This window comes from Coturnix japonica, chromosome 7 (assembly GCF_054131305.1).
Source record: "Coturnix japonica strain WE chromosome 7, WE-NBRP24, whole genome shotgun sequence".
NCBI classification, from domain to species: Eukaryota; Metazoa; Chordata; class Aves; order Galliformes; family Phasianidae; genus Coturnix; species Coturnix japonica.
The window spans coordinates 3,198,284-3,222,753 of record NC_140669.1 but is presented as its reverse complement, the minus strand read 5'-3'; the positions used below and the strand labels follow the sequence as shown (position 1 = coordinate 3,222,753).

Sequence of the window (24,470 nt, the reverse complement as noted above, 5' to 3'; positions counted from 1 at the left end):
CTGCCCTAGCCAGAACAGCCAAGGGAACAGATTCACAACCACAACACATTCTCTGCTCGGTTTTATATGCAGACACATACCTGGGCTACGACACCATATAATTTTACACTGCAGTCCATCCTGGATCGACATGTCACATCCTAACACTCCTTATTACGATGATTATTTCACTGGCTCACCCTTAGAGGTTGGCTCCTTGGTTTAAAACAAACTATGAAGCACTTCTCAAAGAAAACCCTACAGATAGCGTAAGAAATCACCGTGGGGCCATCTGACATGCATTCAGTGATGAATATAAGGAATTCTTCTCTAATTACTAGAGGAAAGAGTTAGCAGTGCGAACAGAACTAGCTTGTTTACCAAACAGCGCTGCTCAGAGCGCCACTGATTCTTCACTCACATTGTTTTTGAGCAATTAACCAGCTATCATTTTCTGCTAGAACCAGAAATGCAAAGAAGTCTAAAAAAGCTGCCGCCGCCTTCATCAGCTGCTCCCTTCCTTTCAGTGTATAATTTAGTGCTAGACTGACATATCACTGGGATTTTCAACTGTCTCGTAGATTCTTTTTTCTGTGTTCTATCATTATTTATGCTACTAAAAAAAAAAAAAAAGGCCTCATTTGCTTGGGAAACAATTAATTACTGGGCAATACGGCGCTCATACAAGGCAGCCTGAAATTTCTGTTTCACTCAAAGCTGAGAACGCAAGGGTGGATGCAGAGCAAGCTGCACACACAACCAGATGCACAAGAGATGTGCTGCTTCACACTTAGCAATGTACGCAAATGACTGCCCCATGGGAAATCCCTCAGCCCATCAGAGCTCTGGGGTTTGCACTAATGACTTAAGTGGTCCCACCGTGTTCCACCATGCACACACATCAGTGAAACTATCCAGCGGTCAGCACAACATTTTTGATTCCTTCACTGGGTAATGCCTCATAACTGTCTGCTGTAATTAACAACTAACACTAAACTAAACACATGTACTGTTATATATACCAAGGAAAGGAATTCTCTTGAGGTAAACAGGCAGAGAATGGAAAAGCATTTTCCTGTAAGGACCTTAAATCCATGTGCTTTCAATGCTGTGTTTGGATAAACTTGCATTAGATGTTTTATATTCAGATACCAACCTCCAGCAGCTTGTTAAAGGAAATAATCAGTGGGGCTGTAAAAAATGTTTCTAAAGACTTCCAGCCTGGTGTAGTTCCTTAGCATCCACATTTGCAAGGGGCTGCCATTGCAAGCCTCCACGGTGGGACCATGGGTGCCATCCTCTATCTTGCTGAGTGTCAGGCACGACTGGGTGATTATGTGGAGAAATGTGTGGGTCTGCATGACAGAAAAGTGGTGAAAATAAACAAAACCAGCAAACAGGAGGAGAAGCAAAGGAGAAAGCCACAGCCTTTGACTAGACACCCATAGCAGCAAGACAGGTCAAACAAACAGCAGTGCTGCTAGAGGGGAGGGGGGGACTAACTGTGATACCCTGGTGTCAGATGGCACAGTGACCACTCACAGGGCCAGCTCACATGCACAGAGTGCACGTACAGACAGGCACAGCCATGGACTAAGGTTCAGTCACATCATTGTGGCCTTCCAGTATTTGATGGGAACATATAAACAGGAAGAGGAACGACTATGAGGGTGGACAGTGATAGGACAAGAGGGAATGGTGTTAAACTGAGACAGGGGAGGTTTAGGTTGGATCTTAGGAGGAAGTTTTTCCCCCCGAGGGTGGTGACGCACTGTTCACAGGTTGCCCAAGGAGGCTGTGGATGCCCCATCCCTGCAGGCATTCAAGGCCAGGCTGGATGTGGCTCTGGGCAGCCTGGGCTGTTGGTTGGTGACCCTGCACACAGCAGGGGGTTGGAGCTGGATGAGCACTGTGGGCCTTTGCAACCCAGGCTATTCTATGATTCTATGAAACCAGCTCCAAAGATGCCAAGCTGTAAATATTCCCGAGTTCCCAGCGTGCCTTGATGAACACATGTATTCCAAGCACAGCACTGGCATCCTGACACCAGTGAGTTGCTACCTGAGCAGCTGAGGCTTTGGGGATACTTGCAAGGAGAGAACTATGCTGCTGCAGGGGACAAGGAAATGCACTACTCTAGGGTTTGGCACAGGGGCTGCAGCTGTTTCCAAACTTACCTCAAAGCTATACTCCCATTTACCAACATACTGACAGGAGGAAAAAGAAAAGGAAATGAGAGTCAGTGACTCAAGGCATACTTTTTGTGAAGACCTTCATCTTTCAGGGAATGTAAATTCCACCGCTTTGTGCAGATGTCATATTTAGTGACAAATTTAGGAGTAATTATGCACGATCAAATCCTGACATCGTTATCCGCGCATGAAGAAATGGAGCCTTTTTCTATCAAACATGACTAGTATTTCTTTAGTATTTCTCTTCCCTTGAGACCATTTGCATTTACTGTACATCCTCAGATTTCACCGTCCTACACAGACTGCGTATACTTGCCTGTGTGTTGTGGGAAGACAGAATGGGATCCACCATCCCATCCCAACCCAAGGCAAGCACCACGTGTATACTGTGAAACCATTACACAATGCATGCTGATGGGAAGCCGTCAAAAGCTGAGAAATTCCACCTTGGCACATCCCATTGACAGAGCTGATTTATACAGCCGCCCTTGCAGTGAAGTAGGCAGCTTGAAAATGGGCCAGGAATCCTAATGGGTTGTTAAGGAGTAGGAAATGAAAGCATTACAAATCAATAAGAGAAGGCGATGGATTAGAAGGAGAAAATCGAACAAAATGAATTTCCTGCCAAGATGTAAATGCATTCACACACCAAAAAAAAACCCCTTGGTTTAAAAGGCTGCAAACTGCTGTGGAGGTGCACAGCCGCGCCGGGAGCCATAGAGCTCCTCTAAAAGCAGCATCTTTGCCTCAAAAAAGAATTACATCTTGAGTTCACATTAACATGTATTCATGATTTCTGCTTTAAATGCATTTTGCACAAATGTGGACACTGTTTGGTTTGGGAAAATGAGAGGAAGGCCATTTTAAACAACCTGCTTCAAGCTGATTCCATCCAGTACCTTCACAAATACATATGGAATGGCTGAGATCTGCTTTTCCTGTCCCATTTCCTTGTTCATTTTTGAAAAGAATATAAATGCCAGCCATGTCTATGGGAATTTTAATGAAAGAAACAGCTGAGATTTATCCACAAATGAACCTAAGTAATGAACACCGACACCGTTCCATAAGAAATATCCACAAGCTGAGTCTGAATGCTTGTAAAGTATTTTCTCAAACAAATAACTCCTGTGAATAAAAAAGGTGTGTGATGCAATGGGCTGTTCTGTGCACAGAGCAGTCAGCAAAGCAGCCGACTCCAAGATCCCTTATGTAAGGTGTGAGCACAGAACGCAGTGTATTTCTTTTTTATGAGCTCCATCTAATGGCTGATGGCGTTTTTACACAGCTACAATCTTCCGCTGAGGATCTATTATGATGAACTTAAGAAGGTAACTTGTCTCTGATGCTAGAAGTAAAGGAGTACATAATGGGATGGAAGAAATGGACCTATTCATACCGAATGCTGAAAGCAGCTGCTGCTCTGTGATGCTGGAGAGGGTGACAAATGACTGTGCAAGTTACAAGGCAGGACCTCCCGAGCTCTGTAGCACTTTCCCAGCTTTGCTGCCATGGAAATAGGCCAAAGCTAAGGTGGCATTTTTAAGCTTAGAACAGTGTAACTGTGCAACTGCAACCATCAAGCACCCAGCGTCAGAGCTCCACATGGAATTCATCTGCTGCAGCTTGTGCCTGAAATATCCAAAGGAAAGCAACCAGCATTTTGATTTTTTATCAGGAAAGATTACTCTCTGTGCTGGTAGCACAGGAAAAAGCATTTGGTGAGAAGCCTTGTCTTGAGCTCTGTGTGCACCTACTGCCCAGTGCTACAATCTGCTTACGGAACAAAATGAGGGGAGATGAAAGGTCTTAAATCCCCAGCGTTAATTGCTGGCACGAGCACTTAACATCACCCAAACACATTTTGTGTAAGGAGAAAATCATCTTTGCTAAAGAGCACGCTGGTTTAAATTCAGATGGGAAACTCAAAAATGAATCAAAACCTGGCAAACACACCGGGGCTAACTGCTGTTTTCCTACTTGGCAGCTCAGTACCGTGCAGTGCTTGCATGCTTCTTACCAGAGGCTGGTAGAAAAAAAATGCCAATACTTTTGTGTAGACTTCACTGTGCAAAACTCACATCCTTGTTTCAAAGCAAAAGCTCAGAATGAAAGCTTTCAATCTGCTTTTCCCTGTTGCATTTAAAGAGGAACTAATTCAGTCCTAAAACACTGAGATACTTACATACATTCTCTGTATTAATTCTGCAACTTATATGTAAGTCACCGCATCTATACAAGCTGCTCTCCCTTTCACAAGCCAGGGAAAGCCACGTCCCATCCCAGCACCTAAATAAGCAGGTGACTGGCATATGGAAAACGACTAAACAGTTCCAATCCAGTCTAAAAGCCTCAAGAGCCAGCAGAAACAAAATGGTAAAACTCTAACTTAGACTAATACGTATTGTTTTCCATTTCTTTTATAGAAAATACATGGGATGTTTCCTCAGCTTTCTAAGGATGCCCAAGGCAGCCAGCTCATTGAGCACAGCACGTGGCTACCTTGCTGTACAGGGACAGTCACCGACAGGCTGCCCCAGGAGCACAGAGGGGAACTCAGTACCTCAGCATCGTACTCCCAGAGCTGGTTCCCCCGCATGTGGTGGCACTTGAGCATGGTCACCGGGCCGTTCAGCCGTGACACGTCCAGGCATAGATCATCCGTGCGGATCTCCTTGTCTGCTGTGTAGGAAAACACCTGCCAAGAGAAAAGTGCCTGCAGTGACAAAGTGCTGGCAGAACAGCAATAGACAACATTTCTACTCCAGTGAAGGAAAATAACATCCTTCTCCCAACAGCAATGCGGTATCGTGGATTTCATAAGTGTTTCATGCAAGGTTCTCCAATTGCAGAAGTCTATAATACATAAAAATTACATGTTAAAGGCTGGTGTGTGTGAGTATTACACAACTTGCAGACCTCTTAATAAAACTAGGAAATAAATGGGGACATGGGAGCCATCTGCCAACAAAACTATCAAACTAGGCACAAGCTTCAGAAGGATTCCTTAACAGAATGCCTGCAATGGTGGCAGGACTGCCAGTAGTTGTGTTAAATTGCAAGGTCCTAACTCACCCAAAGCATCTCTGTATTCCCAACCCACTGTTCAAAGCCTTGATGGTGCTGCTGGCCCCAGCACAAGGTAACGTTAAGTTAAGGTAATGCCCTGTAAAAACTTGCAAAATTTACATACTGCATACAGCTTCCAAGGGAACAGAGGCAAGTATTTTGAAGCTGAGGCTCAGGTAAGTCATTTAGAGCAACCACTGAAAACGAAATAGCATGCAAAGACAGCAGAGGAGCTGCCAGGTCCCAGTCTGAGCAGTAAGACAGATATGGGAAAGTGCAGGCTGCAAGGATCAGTGGGCTTTGCATTTCTCTCACTCCTTATTCACCGCTCAGCAGCCACTTGTCTGGATGAAAATCCAGGCTCCACAGGCATGGTAAAGCACCAGCCACCACCTGTTGCATTTATTCATCTTGTGATAAATCTCTGCAATCAATCTGAGGCTTTTCAAGAGCTGCTTTCACTTAAGAACACATCAGACACAGTTAATGCTCAGATGGGCTTTTCTCAAGAGGAAAGGCACTTTGAAATACTGAGCTGGGACTGCTCTGCTGAGATCACACTCCGAGCACACTGTCTTGTTGGAAAGGGGTGAGATGAGTCCTCATCAAAAACCTGTTAGTGCTCCTATACTGTAAGTATACATATCCCTTCCCACTGTTCTGTGTACAAAGGCACATTCTATGGCCTTTATAAACACCGTGTTAACTCTACTACACAAACATTACTCTTGCCAATGCTTGCTGACTTGCAGAAAACTAAGTATATGTACTGCCCATCTCACTCTCTTACTTCACAACTTCCTGTGAATCCAAAGTTCAGCGATACTTGTAGCACCAAGCATCGCTCTCTCCAAGTAGCAGAACTCAGCTGCAGGAATCACTCACACAGCCCCATGTGCACACTGTACAGATAGTTTATCTCCTGCCACGCTCGTTACTAGGAGATTTATCCATTATTATTTATCCTGAAGCAACTTCCACTTAAAATTTTAACTTATTTGTGTTGGTTTTCTTAGAGTAAACAAGTTTGCATCAGATATCTTCTAGCCTCAGAGATACAGCAGCTGTTTTCTGCTGTGCTTTACGGAAAGCAAATACTCCTATTTTTTAATGTGTTTTCATTTGCATCTTTCTTTTTCCTCTCTTCTTTGATAACCGCAATACTCCATTATATCTTCTGAAAGAATAAGTGATGTCTGAGTTAACAATTACAGAAGATGGATTTGAAAGACACGCAGTCTTCAGGAAGAAAAATGAATGTTAATTAAAACTATGTAGAATTATCAAGCTACCATTTTACTAACATCCATATTAATTACATACATAATCCTATTAACGTCACTGTATAAAAAAAGAGGGTGAGGAACAACAGGTTGCATCTCACAGCTAATTCAATGGAGTATCCATGTGACACAGTGCAGTGCACGACAGCAGCACTCCTCCTGCCCGTAGCAGGGACATACCTACACCCCAACACTCCAGCCCCATGCACTCCCACCAGCTCCTTGGACTCAGCCCCACAGTTGTAATGCACAATAGACCACAACTACAACCGTGCCTCCATTACCTCCCCAGTTAGCAACAAAGTTTGTCCGGAATAAGGGACAGACAGTGGAGCAAAGTTTCTTTTTTCTTTTGTGATATATTGGCTTGGGAAGGCTGAGGAAACACAGTGCTGTTTACCAGTCGTTGGATATCTTTAGATACATCAAACACCCAAGGTGCAAACAGAACCTTGGATGTATGAAGCCTTATCAGAATGATAACCCTTCCATCTCCTAAGTCAAATTAACAATGAGAGGGAAGTTTGGGGTCACTATGATAACCTCTGAAAGAAAAGAAGACTTTGCTCTGAGATCCTTCATCTTCTCTTATTTGTTTGCAGCAGATGTGACACTGGAGAAAGCCACTCATGAAAAATGGCTTTATCACAGAATCAGAATCACAGAATGGCTGGGTTGGAAGGGACCTCAAGGATCATGAAGCTCCAATTCCCCACCACATGCAGGGCCACCAACCTCCACATTGAATACCAGCCCAGGCTGCCCAGGGCCCCATCCAACCTGGCCTTGAACACCTCCAGGGATGGAGCAGAGTATGCATCCCTTAAAGCTCAAAATCTCACAAGGTTTGGAACTCTTATTACTACACCTACCGATCACTGCAGTCTGCAGCAATCCAACACGTCTGCTTCAGTGAGTCAATTCTCACCAGGTTTTCCAGGTCACCATTTGGCCCATGGGACATCTACACCCTTGCTGTCATTCCTACCTGGTTTCCTCCCATGCCATGGCAGTTGAAGATGCCCACTTTCTCGTTTTCCTTGCGGCCCATGTTGTCCAAGCACTGGTTGGTGTCAACGTTCCTGATCTGAAGAAAGAAAAAGATAAAGTGTGCCTTAGAACAGTATGTCTGTAATGTCATGTCTGTGCAGAAAAAAATTACACCATATATTTTCTCCTGCAGCCTACAGCCATCTATGCACTCAGCTACAGGAATGTGCTTTAACTTGCAATCTGTAAATGTCACACTCCCTACAGCATTCCCATCACCACAAAAACCACCAGTACTTTTCAGCAGAGGTTCCCTCAGAACCCACCCTATGTGGAGCAGACAAATGCAGCGACCACTTCTGCTGACCCAAACCATCCCTCTGCCATCTCTGCACAACGCAGCTGTGCAAGACCCACATTACAGGCACGCTATCAGCAGTACAATGAACTACAAGACCACTCCCAGTGGTGCTCAGTGCATGCATCTGTCAGAAAAGACCACCAGACCCAGAAGCACCGCGGTGACAGCAGAGTGTTGCTTTTCAAACAATCAAAATACAAAAAGGACCATTCAGCATTCACCACATTTTGCCAGCAGCTTATGCACTTTCTGAGGCCCGCTTCTGTTTACCCAGGAAATAATCCATTGCAGCACCCAGCTATCAGTTCTACTCTAACTGAAGGGAAAATTCAGCTGCAAATAAAGTCCCAGTGACCGCCAGGACCTTCCTGTGAAGGCCCAGCTCTGGTGCTCTCCTACCTGTCCCTTTGCTGCTGCTGGGGGAACCCAGGCTTCAGGCACAGTCAGCAGCTGTGACACTCAGGCACAGGTTTTAATTCATAGGTACTGAATCCCTGTTTCCGTAGCAACAGAGACACTGTTGTTAAAAATAAGGTCTTTTAATAACTATTGTATGACTTCCTCGTACTTTTATTTTCCAGCCTGACAATATCGCACAAAACACTCTCATTTGACACTTGTTAGATGAGTTCTCTGCTCGCTGTAAAACCACGTTACACTTTATTCAGTCGTAGTTAAACCTGAAGCCCTACAGTGGCTTTTATTTTCCACTCCAATGGCAAGTTTCAATAGCAAATTGCTTTCCCTGCTGCAATAATGCCATTTGTGCCTTTGATTGCTATTCCAACAGTACCTTTAAATCAAAGCATTCTGAAGCTTTCAAAAGTCAGCTGAGATACAACTCAATAGAAGCCTTTTAACATCAAATTATCTGAGTTTTAAAGAACCTTCCACACGCAGAGGTACTTGAACAGCAGGGTGGTGAGCGATGGTGACACAGTGCTGGGCAGCCCGGCTGACTACACGGAGCACACCTCATTCGAAATAGAGGCAGAAGGAAAAACAAAAAGAACCCTGTTGTACTCCACGTGATAAACAATGCTGCAAAGTTTTATTTTCAATTACGGCATATTATTTAATCAGTATCAAACATCAGTCACAAACCCCATTCTTAGGACGTGCGGCTCCGTTTCAAAGACAAATCTCTAATGGCGAATGCTTTCCCAACAGCAACAACCACGTTAAAAAGGCGTAGTGCAAATATGACCTGCTCAAAGCAAGAGAGAAAGACCTGGCAGTGATGTGAGCCAAGTTAGTGCAGTGTACCTCTCCCAGAGAATAGTAGCGCCGCGGGATCTGCGAGTCTGGATAGATGTTCTCCAGGTACCACGAGAAGGGTTTGCACTTCAGGGCTTCTCTCAGAGCCTTCCTGGCCGACACATCGCCATAGTCCACCTTCACAACGCCTGAAATCATTTCATTAAGAGAAACAGAGGGTCAAAGAGCGGTCGTCACAAAGGAAGACCTCACCAACCGCTGGCCAATTCCCTCCCACTTGGGCCCACTGCGACACCACAGCTATCAACCAGCACACCTTAGACAGAGCAGTGCAACCTACTGGGCATTCCTCTGAAAGACAGTTAGCAGGAGAGTAAGGGATTTGGTCCTTTTCCTATTTTAAGCTGCAGTGCATACAGATTCACAGCCCCATTGTTTTGGTGCCGGGTGATCGCCTGCTGCTCTTCAGTGGCAGTGCTGTACTTCAGCAGCTCCAGGTCACAGCTTGAAAGACACCACCAGATCTACATCTGAAATCCATGCTGCATTCCATCACCTTCTGCTTTCCATCATCTGCGGGATCTCATTTTGAAATCATGACAGAGGTGAACCCCCAAGGCTGCCCCATCCTAACACACAAGCTGGTATCTATTCCTAATGAAATTCAGCACGTGACAACCATGAAACTAAACGTTCCTATTGCCAAAAATTGAACTTAATGCCCTTACCCGTGTTCCCAAGTATCTACCAGCTGTCTTTGACAAATTAGTTCTACGTACCATCATGCAATTGTAGGATACAATGGAAAATGGAAGTGAAATGTCCTTGGATGCTAAAACAAGATGAAACATCGCAGGGAGGCAAAGAAAGGGCAGTTTGCAAAGGTAAACGTCCCAGGGAAGAGGCAGATGATAATAACAGAGCAGCAGATGCGCTGCCAGTGGAACAAATTGAATAGCAGCGGAATTGCATTACACCTGCATTTTTTCTAATGGGCACGTCCTGGAAATTGGTATACAAGGACACGGCTTCAAAATTGGCTAAATGGACCATTTCTGTGTAAGAAGACATTTATTCACGACAGTAAAGATGAAAACTATTCACTGGAGCATAAGAGCTGGGAACGACTGCCTTTATGCAAAGATAACCCTGAGAAAACTTACTCCAAGTTAGGCTTTTGCCATCATTTGCTGCCTTCTGAAGCCAAAAAGGAAGGCGTCCTGTGGCACACTGGTGCATTCCCAACTGAGCAATTCTATGATTCTATGGTTCAGAGGGAGAGCAGTGGGAACTGCACCTGACCTAGATGTCCCCAGTGTCCCCAAATGATCTAAATGCCCCCAAGGAGGTTTGAGGGCCACCAGGAAGGACACTGGACACCACTGATGGTCACCCAATGTTGACGGTCACTCATTGGGTCAAGAGACCATTTACAGGGCCAGGAAACAACAGGAATGTCCCAACATGGAGCCAAAAGAGGACAATGGATGGGGCCACCAGGAGGTACAAGGGATGTTGCTGAGGGACACCCAACAGCCTCTGCTTCACATGCTTCTGAGATCCCTACTCTGAAAGTAATACACGATTGTGTACCTCCACAAGCACAGCCTCTTCTGTTGAAAAAGACTTTAAACTACATTTTACCCCATAATCACGCCTGCACTGTATGTTATTTACATGTGGATATTGCAAAGAGAAAAGCAGAGGCTTACTGAGGCTGAATCCTACACCTGACTGGTCCTGACACTAAAACAAGCAGAGGATCAGTTCTACCACAACAGTCATCAATGGAACACCATCAGGGCTAATATCAGTGATGCATTAAGACGCTCCTGCAGTGCACATCTCAGGAAAGCTTTCAAGAGACGGCAGAGTTCAAAACAAACCCTCGAGTTTTGTTTTAAACATCCCAGACTAAAGAGTAAAAATGAAATAGTAGGACTATTGTAGGGGAAGAAATCAGACAGTCCCGTTCCTATGGAAGCGTTAAGCCCCTGGTGCCCTGGTGTCCCTGGGAGATGCCATGTCTGCCACTAAAATACAAGTGTCCTCTAAGGGAAACCCCCATTGCAGAAGCCATAGCAAGGCAAGAGCTGATCTTCACTGTAAGTGCACGTGTCAAAAACACTGTTTTTGTGGCTGGAAAAAGTGCTGAACGCCTTCATAAAGGACTGCTATATTCCTGCTCTTTTCAAACCGACTGTTTGCTGACTGGCATTTATTGCATTGATATTTTAAGCCTCGACATGCAGGTCCACCATCAATCTCCATTTTACATCACCTTCAACGAGTTTCATTCCGAACATCCACACAAGCCTACAAAGTAAGATGTTTTCCCAATGGAGAGCAATAACATTAGGGATGAACAAACAAGCCAGCCTCCCTCCTCCACACATTCCCACTATGTTTTATATGACTTGGCACTTCAGTACTGGGTCCAATCCACACCACTGACGAGTGTATTATTTTCTCATTCTGCTTTTATCACATGGAAAGTAATAAAGCAAAAGTTCCTTCTGCTCTTACCACCAGCTGAAAAGCTCGCTGAAGAGTGAAAATGTTTACTGAGAGCTCTTGCTTGCTAGATTGATACAGTCATTATCAACCTAATTATATAATTACACTCGACAGGAGGATTGCACATCATCTGCTGAGTAAACACAAGCACTTATCTTGCAATCCGAAATTAAAACTTTATAAGTGGCACATTTCAATCCTCAAAAATGTTCTAAGCAAGGTGCTCGAGAACTCTGCATGTCAGCCTGGCTTCAACAGCCGAGCTGGTGCAGAACTGACCCCGAGCTGATTAGTGTGGCCACAGACACGTGGCTTAGTGATGCAGTGGGCGTATAGAGAACCAAATGAGGATGGGCACAAGCTTTTCAGCTGACTCTGCAAATGCAGGCTATTCTGAGCTGCAATTATTTCCGTGCAGTGATTAGCTACAGTATTTCAATGCACAGATTGACAAAGCTGCCTATATTTAGGAATGCACAGATCAAGTAGAATGAGATACGGTGGAAGAGCCAGAGAAAGAAGTGAATTATGGTGCTGGAAATACCACACCAGGTAAATGGAGAAAGCTGAGAAGGTATGGGAGTGCAAAGCCACCCAGACAGACAGGTAAACATTGAGGTGGCTCAGAATAATAAACTAAAATGCATATTTTGCATATGAGAAAGATGTTGGCATTAGCAAAGCACCACCTGGAGTGTAATCCTGCATTACTGGTGTACATCAAAATGTATTTGTTCAAAATGCAGAAGTTTGGTGGCCCTGCCAGGCAGGAGGGTTGGAACTTCATGATCCTTGAGGTCCCTTCCAACCCGGGTCATTCTGTGATTCTGTGATCAATTACACTGATAACAATGCCCAGCAGTGAAAATAACAGAAAACTGACTGCTAAACAGACCTACAGTGAGAAGTTACTAGGAAGCAATTTGGCTTTTCATTAGAGAAGCCAAGGAAAGATAGACACAGAGCATGAGTGAACCGGTGCAAAGGAAAGCACAGCACTTGGTGTCACAGAGAAGGGCTCACTTTGCCCCAGGGGGATCATAGACTCATAGAATCACAAGGTTGGAAGGGACCTACAGGATCATCTAGTCCAACTGTGGGTTGGCCATCCCAATTTTGGGTCCTCTGCATTGCAAAGGAGCTGGGAAAGAGCTTTTATTTTTGCATTTGCAACACCGCAAGGACCGTCTGACTTACCATAAGTGACACAGCACCACTGACAACAATGTGGGCCATACGCACAGAGCAGCTCTGCTGTTTTCAGAACAGCTTGATGTATTTTTTTTCTTTTCTAAGGGATTTCCTTTGATCCCATTTGAAGCGTGCCCAGTATTTCTGACATTCTCCAGACTCTCCTGAACTACTGGGCAGGCTCTTGTGGTTTTAGGCTGCAATCCACACTACAGGCTGTAGCTTCTGCCAAGTAAAATTCAAAGCTCCTTGTCAAACACTGCATTGCCACCAAATCCAAACAGTGAGCACTTCCTACTGTGACCCCACCGACAGCTACAAATCCATGCCAGCCTCACCAAACAGAACTTTCAGGGACCACTCATGACAGAAAAGCAAAACCAGCGCCTCAGAACCAGCAGGGAGCACAGCCAGCCTCCAGCAAGCAATCCATAACTTGATTAATGAAGACTTTCACCTCCAACTATAATTGCAAGGTGTGCGCTCTAATTATGCTGAGAGAGACTGAAGGCAGCGCTGCTGTGAGCAGCCACGGGTTCCTCTCAGGACATCATCTGAGACGCAGAGTGAAGCAGGGCCCAGAGGAGAGCGGGGAAGATGAGAGCTGCTGATAGATAACAGCTTCAGAGACCTAATTACTGAAATGCATCTTGCTTTGTTCTCCAACTGAATTATCAGGAGATCTGTACATTTCACACTAACAACCTGAAGGAGATGTGTGCCAGACAGAAGGATAAAAAAAAAAGGAGTTCAGTGATATTGGGAACAAATTCTGACATTTTGCAATGTCCCATAAGACAAATCAATTATTTCCTATGGATTTTTGTTTTTTTTTTTTTTTTGTTGTTAAAATATTATCATTAACTTCCATCGATCTATCTAGAACACATAAGCACCCCTCTCCTTCCTTTACTTCTGAATCCCACAGAGCACTACGATGGCATTTTAGTTGGCAGTTTACATAGCATATTCTTAAATAACTGCCAGCAACAGGAATAGTACCATGCACTGGGGCTGGAATTAAACAGACCTGGTCCAGCCAACACAACTGTTATCACTGACCTGGCTTCAGTCTTCCACATTAATACAGTGTTGTAGGTTCTCCATCTAAGCCTTCTGCAAATATGCAGACACGTAGCCAGAAGAGAGATGATGCTCAGCAGCATTAAATTTGCCAGTCTGCGCTCACTTTGGAAGCAAAAGGCAATTTTCTTCACAGAAAGAGAAGTCTCCATCTCACAACAAACACAGTAACTGCATTGGTGTTTGAACCTAACTTTTCTTGTTAGAAGAAACAGCCTCCCTGAGAACTGGGAGCTGAACTGGATGATCCTTATGTGTTCCTTCCAACTCGGGATCTTCTATGCCTCTACAAAAACTGCTGTGAGGAAAACCAAAGGTTTTTATCATGCACAGTCTCTACTTTCATACCTGCGAGTGTGAATGGCCAGCAATGCAGCAAGCACTGCCAGCAGCTGCACTGCCCAAGTGGGACACGTGTCCCCCAGGGATGCTCAGCAGTGAGGAATATGCAGACACTGAGGAGATGACAAAGTCCAGCTCAGCAGGTGGAACAGGAGCTGAAATGCTGAGGGATTTTCTTCATCTTCTGGCTTACTACCTTCCATTATTTCTGATGGAGAGCGCTTTTAGAGCCACCTCAGCACCCTACAGGCATAAAAGGAAGGGCAAAGCATTGTGCCAGCCCCTGGGGAAACGCCGATAGGGAAACTGATGGAGAAATGTCCTTCTCGGTGTGAGGAGGAGAGTGGTGCCTCCTCCACCTGCCTTCTGGGCCAGGCAATGACTGCAGAAAGCAGCATTAGCAATGAACGTGTCCTGCTGGATGACAGGCTGCTGAAAAACGGTTTGTTAAAGATAGCCTTGCACTTATAGCTGTACTTGGGAGCCTAAATTAAAATGGCCTGCGGCAAGAACTGGTCTTTTCAATGGAAGAAGGGATGTGGATCTGTGAATACCGTGGATGTCTCTTCCCTTCCAACGCAGCTGATGAAATGCTGGCTAGGAAGCTTGGACATCCAAGCTAAAAAAACACTGCTGACAAACGCTGCCTGCTGAAACCCTGGAAACTGTGAAGGTTTTTTCCAAAGGGATTGCAGAAACTTCTCACTAATGTAAGAGAAAATAACCTGTTGCTCCTGTCCAAGATACGTGTTGTAATGGAGAAACTTCAAGACACACCAACACATGAAACCAAAGGTGCAGACCAGGAGAAGTCAGGAGCAAAGGGAATTGCTCCAGTTTTACAGACGTTGCTTAGGAATAGCCCAGCCTGCCGCAGGTAGGCTCATATCAGACTTATTTCCTCACGTCCTTATTATTGTAACGCCCAAACCGAGCCTTCTGAATTCCCCACAGCACTGAATTCCCCATTCAACTCAGAATACTGCAGTATAACTGAGGTAAGAGTGCATTAAAAAGCCAAGGAGGACTAGGGCAGTCCTGCTGTAATTAAATGGACTGCTGATTAGAAGACCCTTAAACCAAAGAAATGGAGGGGAGGAAAAAGAAAACCCTTTTTCTTTTATTAAAAGAAACTACCCAGCAGGAATTTAACCTTGCACTCTTCTTGAAACTAGAATTCTAACATTATTCTCCCATATGCATCATTATTCTAGTCGCATTTACATGCATTTGACTAAAATCTCATTTTAAATGTATTGTATTTTAAATAGCCCTTAGTTAGGTATTTTTGGAGCTTCAGCTAAGCTGAAGGCATTAAAGCAGCCAACTCCTCATCAGCCAGCAAAAGCTGCTGCCTGGGCAGAAGACAGAGTGCACAGTGCCAGCCCCCCAGTGCAATGAATGGGCAGTATCTGCATGCCTCATCCTCACAAGCAAATGTACACTTTCAGGGTTAATTATTAAGAAAGCATTTATAGTTCAAGAAAAAAAAGCAACAGGAATTTGGTATTATGGGACTGCACAAAAGCAGAACCTAATAAAGGAGGCCTGCATAAAAGAATGGCTAATCCGATGGGAGAACCTTATGACTTGAACTCTGCTGCATCTTATATTGGTTCTGAGTTCACTTTTATGCCATTACAGACATCCACTTCTCAGTGGGATATTTTGCGTTGGCTTTTTCCCCTCCTCCTACAGGAGAACAGAAACAAATTACATTCATAACAGCCAAACTTTCCATCATGTACTGTATTCCTTTACTTTCAGTCGGGTAGATATATTCACCAATCATTGAGGGACACAATCCTGCCTACTTCACACAGCTCACTTCCCATATTTAAGAGGACTCTGTTAGCGCTGCTGCTTTTCATGCACATTACGTGAACTTCTATTGCTATATCCAGAAGGAGGGAAATCCACAGGGTACTTCCCTATGGTGCGGCACACAGACAAATGCATGTTTAGGTGATGACAAACACCAATGGCTTTAATAAAAAGAGCTTCCACAAGGGAAATGGAGCAGTCCCCATCCTTGGGGGTGCCCACAGCCATGACCTCAGAACAGAGATCAGCACGAGGCTGGATGGGGCCCTGGGCAGCCTTAGCAGATGAGGGGCAGCCAGTCCATGGCAAGAGTGGGGCTGGTGACTCTGAGGTCCCTAATGATGCAACCATGCTGAGGTTCTACAACCCTTAAGGTCTCTTCCAATCCAACCACACTGCAATTCTATGTTTAGTACATACATATGCATACATGTGTACACTTACCTATACGTATCTCGTGTTTCTATCTTCCTTTTCTCAGGCAGCTTTACATATCGCCACACATTCAGAAAATAACTTCTTACCTGGGGATATTATATAGAAGAAGTCTTTAAACTCGTCCATCCAGACCTCTGCCAGCCTCCTGTTGTTCTTGTTGATGACATGTCCCGTGCCACCAGGGAAGGTGTAAGGGGTTGCTTTACGGAAGACATGGCCAACGTGTGAGCACGTGACAATCTCAAGGGAGCCACCACACTGCCAAACCTGAAACGAAAACATGCAGAATAGGTTGGCTAAAGCCAGTACAAAACACAAAAAGCTTCTAGCAGGAAGGACTCTGATGGGTTAGCAGCTATCTCCTCATTTATTTCCCCAGGACACAATTCAACTGGGAATTTCAAACTCATGTTTAAGGGGAACAGTAGGGACATAATTCCTGACAGCAATGAAATCCCACAGACCTTAACTACACTGTGAAAACTCATGTGAATGGCACAACTGGTTGTGTGATCTTCTTATATAAACACCTACAAACCACTGCCTCAGAAAGGAGTAAGCCTGTACTGTGTTTTGAAGCGTAGGGTTTGAATGCTGACCATGTATTTGAGTTTTGAAGGAATACATAATATTTGAAGAAATGGAGAAGAACCAAACTTTTACAATCTATCTACCCGCATCTGTGTTGTTTAAAGCACAATCGAGTCCATGACCACGCTAGTGAAAGCACAGCAGACTTTGGTTAATACTGAACAAGAAGCACAGGCACCTTGAACATCACAGACAGATGCCCCCAAATCTACACCATGAGCAAGCTTAGTGCCTTCAATATGTCTGCACCAGCATAAATAATCCTTTAACCCTGGGCTTAGCACCCTGCTGGTAAACGAGGTAACGTTCTTCTGGCGGCTCAGCAGTCTTGGTGTGATGTACAACAGCTGGTGCACTGCCTGCAACCTGCTCTGCAGCCTCCTGCATCTCTATGTGCTGGGAGGAACTGCAGAAGGAACTACCAGAGGTTCCAGGTCCAACTGGGCAGAAGTAGAGGCACATTGCAGGCAGCTGGCTCCAGATGTGCACAGAAATAAAGGAGGATTCAAAAGGGATCTTTATAGGGCTACCCAACTTTGTTGTTCTGACAGTGGTGATTCCTCGAGGCTCCCCCTACACCAAGGCTCACTGACAAGTTTTGGCACCACCAGCTGCCCAGCTCATTACCCAGCCTCACTCCCCTCTTTGCACTGGTCTCCTGCTAAGCAGAGAGCAGGGCTAAAATTCACAATACCTCTTCCTAATAAGAAGCAGGGCTTAAGAATCTTTTGGTGTCTTAAGATCACTGGTACAGCCTTGTAATTAGAGCTCCTCGACACAGACATAACAGTTACCATAGAAACTTAATGCAGATTTTATTTAATTAGGGCTAGATCCTTTTATGTGACTTCATTAGTATGCTAAGTGATGGACTCTGTTGGGATGAGCAACGACAAACATCAAAATATTCTGGTGTTTAACATCTTGTGTTTTGCAGCTCAGTGACAACCAGTCAGCTCAGGTGAAACTTCAGGTCAGTGAGTGCAACAAGAAGGGAACACTTATTAAACCCAAAACACGCACTGTATTTACACAGCAACACAGCAGTGATCCCCTACACAGGACAGCAGTGAGCACGAACAGCTTGAGGAGCATTTTAACCTTTGTCAGTGTCGTGATCAGTGCTCTCACAGCTTCACCCCAGCCCCCTTCCTGGCAGGAGACTCCTCCCATGCTAACACTCTTATATGTGTGTTCTGTACATTTTTTAAGTGTATTTTTGGCTGCCCTTGTTACAAGCTGCTAGCTACTGCAGCTGTCATAGGAATGCAGATAAACCTGCATGCTGCTCAGAAGAAAAGGGCTTTAATTAAAACCAACCAGAAAAGCCCACAAGAAAACCAAGTTTCCTGAATACTCACTGCTAAAATGACTCCCTTCCCCATGTTCATAGCAGCTAGAGCTTGCAGGACCACACTGATTTGGCCAGAGTATAGACACGATACAAAGCAACATACAATTAATCACTCCTCACTGCAAGCTACTGCCAAGATCATTGATCCCAGTTTCAATATAGCCATTAACTATTAAAAACTACCTTTCAATCTCAGACTCTGCACAAAAGGAGTGCATTAAACTCCATCCCATTTCTGCACAGCCCACCTTTGAGATCCTTTGCCCCTTCTGTCCTCTCTGCATGCTCAGGTAAAGCCACGTCCCGCCTGCCCATCATAAATGTAAAAGGCTAATAATAATGTATGCAGATAAAAATAACACCTTAAAACGAGCAGAAAAGCTGCTCACGCAGGTTAGTTAGTGGATCGTTTGGATGGTTCTGCACTTGTGGTTACTGCAAGGAAATGGCTCTCCCAGGAGCGAGGCAATCTCCTTTAATGACAGGATATGTAAAACTAAGTCCAAATGGGACCGACAGCTTTTTAGAGCTCGGATTAAAATACAACTAAAAATTCAGGCTGGAGAGGTTTAAGGCTTTTGGTTTTGCTGTTTATATGTTAATAACTTTGTGTACCGCCTTTTAGAAATATTTACTCCCACAAAAGACTGTTTCTTTAGTACACACTTCCAAATGTGCGTTTATGGAGGGTGGCATTAGATCAAAGAGATTTCTGTTACTATCCAACAGGAACCTCTCCTGGTGCAACCTGAGGCCATTCCCTCTCATCCTACCACTGGTTTTCCAGGGCTTTATATACCCCAGCAGCACCCAGACACACAAAATCCCACATCCAATGTCACTGCACTCCTGAAGATAAGACAATCCCGCATGCATGTGAACCCTCTAGCCCTACAGAGTCACAACCCTTGGTGCCTGTAAGAGCACAGAACTGGTCTCTCTGCCATCCAAACCAACAAACATGCTAAGCTTGTTTACTGAATCACAGACCAACTCACTCCCATCCCTGTAATCCTGCAGTCAGAAGAGCCCTCCCATACCATCAGGCTGAACACTGCCTGCTGCTGGTCCCTTGTCCTTTCTGCTGCATGGCACAGGCATTCTGCAGGCAGGGCACTGCACTGGGCTACAAGCAGCTATGCAGAAGGCTCCATGGAGATGTCATTGTGGCCTTCCAATATTTGAAGGAAGCATATAAACTGGAAGGGGAATGGCTGTTTACAAGGGTGAGCAGTGATAGGACAAGGGGGAATGGTTTGAAACTGAGACAGGGGAGGTTTAGGTTGGATCTTAGGAGGAAGTTTTTCCCCCAGAGGGTGGTGACGCACTGTTCACAGGTTGCCCAAGGAGGCTGTGGATGCCCCATCCCTGCAGGCATTCAAGGCCAGGCTGGATGTGGCTCTGGGCAGCCTGGGCTGCTGGTTGGTGACCCTGCACACAGCAGGGGGTTGGAGCTGGATGAGCACTGTGGGCCTTTGCAACCCAGGCCATTCTGGGATTCTATGAGATACTGCGGCCTCAGACGTAGAAATCAAAGAATGAGCAATTAAAAATCTGATGTAAAGCATCAGCAACAGATGGGCACCGGAGCATGCCATGCTGCAGTTACCAGGGCACTGCCCCAGCATCTCTGTAATAACAGAAGCACTGAAACTCTTAGTTCAAGGACATTACTCAGGTGGGAGCCAGCCCTGAGTGCATCCAGCTCTGGGTCTGGTTACAGCACTGCCTTAATACTGCTCTTATTACTGCTCCCATCCTGGGGGGGACAGCTGCCCCATTCCAGTAGAACTTCCTGGCACTGTGCACTGCAGCACATAGTTCCGTTCTTTCAGGGTAAGTCGATATTTCCTCTATTAGCAGAGCTGCTGCTCATCTGTCCTTCGTGATCCGCTCTGCAGGATGGCTTTAAGAACAGCAGTTTAGAAAAAACATAGTATTAAAAAAAGAAATAATAATCCTGGCAGGAATCCCCTACAGCTATGGATAGGAAATGTGCCAGACTACCAAAACCAGCGCTTGTTCCTGAATACTTGCCACAGGTTTTGGATGGTATGGAATTCTTTAAATGTTTTTCATCTTCTTTTATATTTTCCGCGTTTTTGTATTTTTCCTGATGAAAGAATGCCCTGAAAACTCAACAGACAAAAAGCAGCAGGGATTGAATGCACATCTCTGCCCTTCTCCATTCTGGTGAGCAAGGCGAGCAATGCCCAGCAAAAAGGGAGCAGTGCCAAACCACAGCTTTAACTCAGGAGAGGTGTGTGGCCGATGTCCTAAGGCTGTGCTATTCACTGCTGCAGGGATCTCTTCTAAAAAGGCAAGAAACAAACATGCTGCCTTAAAGGCTTCAGATGAACATACGCTCCAACACACACCTGCATCCCGTGTGCAGCCAAGGAAGGCTTCGGAAGGCTGAAATCTGATTTAAAACATCAGCACTCAGAGTAAGTCTCTCAGCCTCTCCATTTGACTGGGAAGCGAATGATGTGCAGTTAATAGAAAATGGCCTGAAAACGCTTTCAGGTTCTCAGCTGATCTCCTCTGGAAGCTCTGCTGGACAGAACCCTTCAAAGCCCGCTCTGCCAACAGAAAACTTGCCACCAGCCAACCCTCGCTGAAAACAAGAGAGAAATAAATGGAAGAAGAATCTACCTTCCTCAGCTGGTCTGAGGGCATGGCACGGGTGCAGCAACATTTATTCTGCATACTTACTTCAAGCACCAAAACTGCGATTCATCACAGCCATTAAAAACCATTTCCAATATCCTTCCTAAACACCATCCGTGGAAGACTCAGTGACTCCATTTTCCTTCATGCCTGAAGGACAAGCGCTAAATGCGATCCGCTCCCATCCCAGGCAATGCACCCACCCCCAGCAGGCAGCGCCATCCCACACAGTGTAAGCACCATGGCCACAACTTGTAAGTCCAAGACAACGTATGCTTTCAGAAACACATACATCAGTTCTTCCATCACTCAGGCCTTGTTTATGTCAGTTAGCATTCGCACCATCTCGCAGAAAGCCTCACTTTTCCACACAAGAACACGTTATTCTAACATACGTATCATCTCAGAAGGGCAAAGTCAAAGCTTCCAAACAGTTACAAAATGATTCATGCAGTAAAAAGGACCGAATATCGTATTGAGACACCCCCAAATAGCTGCAGCGTTACAATTAACCCGAGACTTGCGTGGCAGCTAAAACACAGCTAAAACACTGACCCCAATGTAGGAACCGTTACAGCAAAAGTGTTTGTTGACAGAAAATGAAGGAAAACGGCAATTACCCTAAAAGACATTTCAAGATTCTCTCCACCCCAGATATCCATTCCTGCATCGTAAGATCCTATCTCTTCAAAGTAGTTTCTGTCAATAGAAAATAGGCCACCAGCCATAGTAGGGGTCCTAGTTGAAAACAAACAGAACAAAAACAAAAAAAAAAGAAAAAAAAAAAAAAGAAAAAGAGGAAAAAGAAAAGAAAAAATACCTTTTGAAAGACACGGTGGAATTTATCGCGTGACACCACAGCACACATCTCCTCACACAGTTCTGACTATCAATACATCCCGCGCACAGCAGCTTCAATACAGAACAGCACCACTTTGGCACTACATCAGGAACAGCACTTAAATCCAACCTGAGATGCTTAGAGAAGGGAGTTCAATGCCTTAGCTTTGCCTTAGAGGGAGACTGAATGTGCATAACATTACGGGGCTGGCATAATCTCTCCTAACAGGATTAGGGATCCTTACAACAGGCAAATCCCATCAGGGTGCAGCTCCTCCTGTAAAGCTGTCCTGCTTCCCCACCGATGCCAGCTCCAGGCTTTGCAGCACCCAATGCCTGCACCAGGACCAGCAGCACCGCTCTGTGCTCCCACCCAGCCCTGCACACACAGGCTGGGAGCTGCTGGGACACAGCTGCTGGGCAGCCTGGGCTGCTGGTTGGTGACCCTGCACACAGCAGGGGGTTGGAACTGGATGAGCACTGTGGGCCTTTGCAACACAGGCCGTTCTGTGATTCTGTGGCTCATCCCAGCCTGTTCCACCTGGCCCACAACCTTGCCAGGCCCCAGAGCTGAGATGCTACCTCTGTTTCTCGCTGAAAGAAATGTCTATGATCGCTTACTTAGTGTATCCGTCCATGCAAAACTCATTTAAAGTAAAACCAAAAGCAGAGTCAGCACTCGGTTCACTCAGAGATTCAAATGTCTATCATGGATTAGAAGTCGCTGTAAAAGCATAGGAACCCCTGTATGCCACAGAGTGTTCAATAACAGAGGTGCAGCAGGCAGAGCTCGTCTTCGCTAAGTAAATTTAACGTTGCATAAACAGAACTGCAGAGCTCACTGTAAAAACAGCTGAAACGGTCATTTCAGCAAGAAGGAGCATCTCTGCAGTTCTTCTCAGTTTTGTGCTTATTAGTTCTGTTTTGCCTACTTGGAGGCACGTGAGCAATACGGTGCTATGATTAACGCTAGCCATCATTCCAACCCACTTCTCGTCTTCTTTTGGTCTGCTTTTCCTTTCTGTGACTGTGAGCAGCAAGCAGGACTCCCATTCTCACACTCACCCCATTGCCTTCCCTTAGGGAAGAGCACAGCAGACAGCTGTTTAAGCCCCGCTCTGCTGCATCCCAATGCTCCCAGCACCAGCTCCCAATGCTGCTCAGCCCAGCATCAGCCCACGTTACCTGCCCAAGGCGACCCCCTGCAAAGACTTCAGCCCACTGCTGCCCAAAGCACACACCTCAGCACCCACAGCACCAGCCAGAGCCTAAGAGGACAAAGAAAAGGAGATCCTCGTGTTTCATCCTGTATTCTTTCCTCTTCCTAACTCATTTAATTGAGATTTCTGGAACTATACAGGTATATTTAAGTACAAGACTCATCAGTCTTCCGTTCCAGAACAATTAAAGGCAAATATGGCAACATCCACACAGAAGGTACAGAGAAGTGCCTTCTGGCTGGGATCCTGCAGCTGTAGGATAAGATGACTGCACAGTGATCTCAGCACAGTGTTGTACCACCACTGGCAAATCACAGGAGCACTGAGCTCACCTGGAGACACTGGATGTGCAAATACTGTTTTTCAGTGGAGAAAAAAGAGCACACCAACAAGAGACTGAATGAGACCATTGGGTTCAGCACTCCAAGAACATCTACCACTAAACCTGAGAGACCTGTGACCGAGCTGCGCTGCCCAGAACCCTGTTCCAGTGCTCTCAGCTCTGCCTGTGCAGCCACGTGGACTCCAACCCCAGGCAGCCCAATGGAACAGGAGGCTTTGAGCTTCAAGTGATGTGTTTTGCAAAGCCATGTATCAAGTGCACAAACCAGGTGCTACTCCAGTGACAGCAGAAGTGATGGTATTTCAATAACAGGAACAAGACAAAATCTTTGAGGGACATTAAAACAGCAGAGGGTGGTAGCAATGGTCCCACACAGCTGGTGCTGGAGCATCACAAGAAAAAAGTAAGGGGAAAAGTGCTACCGAGGTGTGATGGCCAGCAAAGGAATAATTCTGTCTGAGGCAAGGCGTTACTCGTCAATGTGAGAGGCACCTATGAATTCTTGTTGATCTGTTTGCTAGAAATATGACAAACAGTCCAACTTTTCTAATAGATTCCATTAAGAAAGAGCTTTTACAGCCATACTGCATGACAAGGAGATGGAAGGTTTCAATATCAATCGCTGCATTAATTAACCTTTTCCCATCAATTCCAGGGATTCCCGCAAGGACGGATGTTTCAGTGGGCAGAAATACCTGATTTGTGAACTTAAATTTCTTTAATTCCTTAAGCAAACAAACAAGCCGTGCTGCACATCCACTAATTAGAAAGGATTGTGTGCCTTCCCCTGAGGGTAACACACGGTCTGTGCTTAACTCCCCCTCAGGATTAATGGTCCCAGTGATGAATGAACCCCATTCACACCAGCTACTCTGATCTTTCCATTATAAAGGGTATATAAGGTAATAACATGTACACAAACAAGGAATTATATATATAATAATTAAAAGAATCACAGCATGGCT

At 45.2% G+C, this 24,470-nt stretch overlaps 1 protein-coding gene across 8 annotated transcripts in view; it reads right to left on the bottom strand.

The window, feature by feature from the left end:
* GALNT13 (polypeptide N-acetylgalactosaminyltransferase 13) overlaps positions 1–24,470 on the bottom strand; it is a 63,438-nt gene that overhangs the window by 3,856 nt on the left and 35,112 nt on the right. For 3 of the 8 annotated variants that reach the window (XM_085552159.1, XM_085552160.1, XM_085552161.1), the window contains exons 8-14: positions 21,723–21,840; positions 16,574–16,754; positions 9,141–9,280; positions 7,512–7,610; positions 4,735–4,869; positions 2,157–2,186; positions 1,136–1,334 (exon numbers count right to left, since the gene is read on the bottom strand). In XM_085552159.1, the coding sequence (XP_085408285.1) occupies positions 1,149–1,334; positions 2,157–2,186; positions 4,735–4,869; positions 7,512–7,610; positions 9,141–9,280; positions 16,574–16,754; positions 21,723–21,840 (889 nt within the window). In that variant the 3' untranslated portion in view covers positions 1,136–1,148. Of the gene's footprint in view, positions 1–1,135; positions 1,335–2,156; positions 2,187–4,734; positions 4,870–7,511; positions 7,611–9,140; positions 9,281–16,573; positions 16,755–21,722; positions 21,841–24,470 lie in introns of those variants that run through there. The other 5 variants (XR_014947865.1, XR_014947866.1, XM_085552163.1 and 2 more) reach the window with 4 other exon arrangements.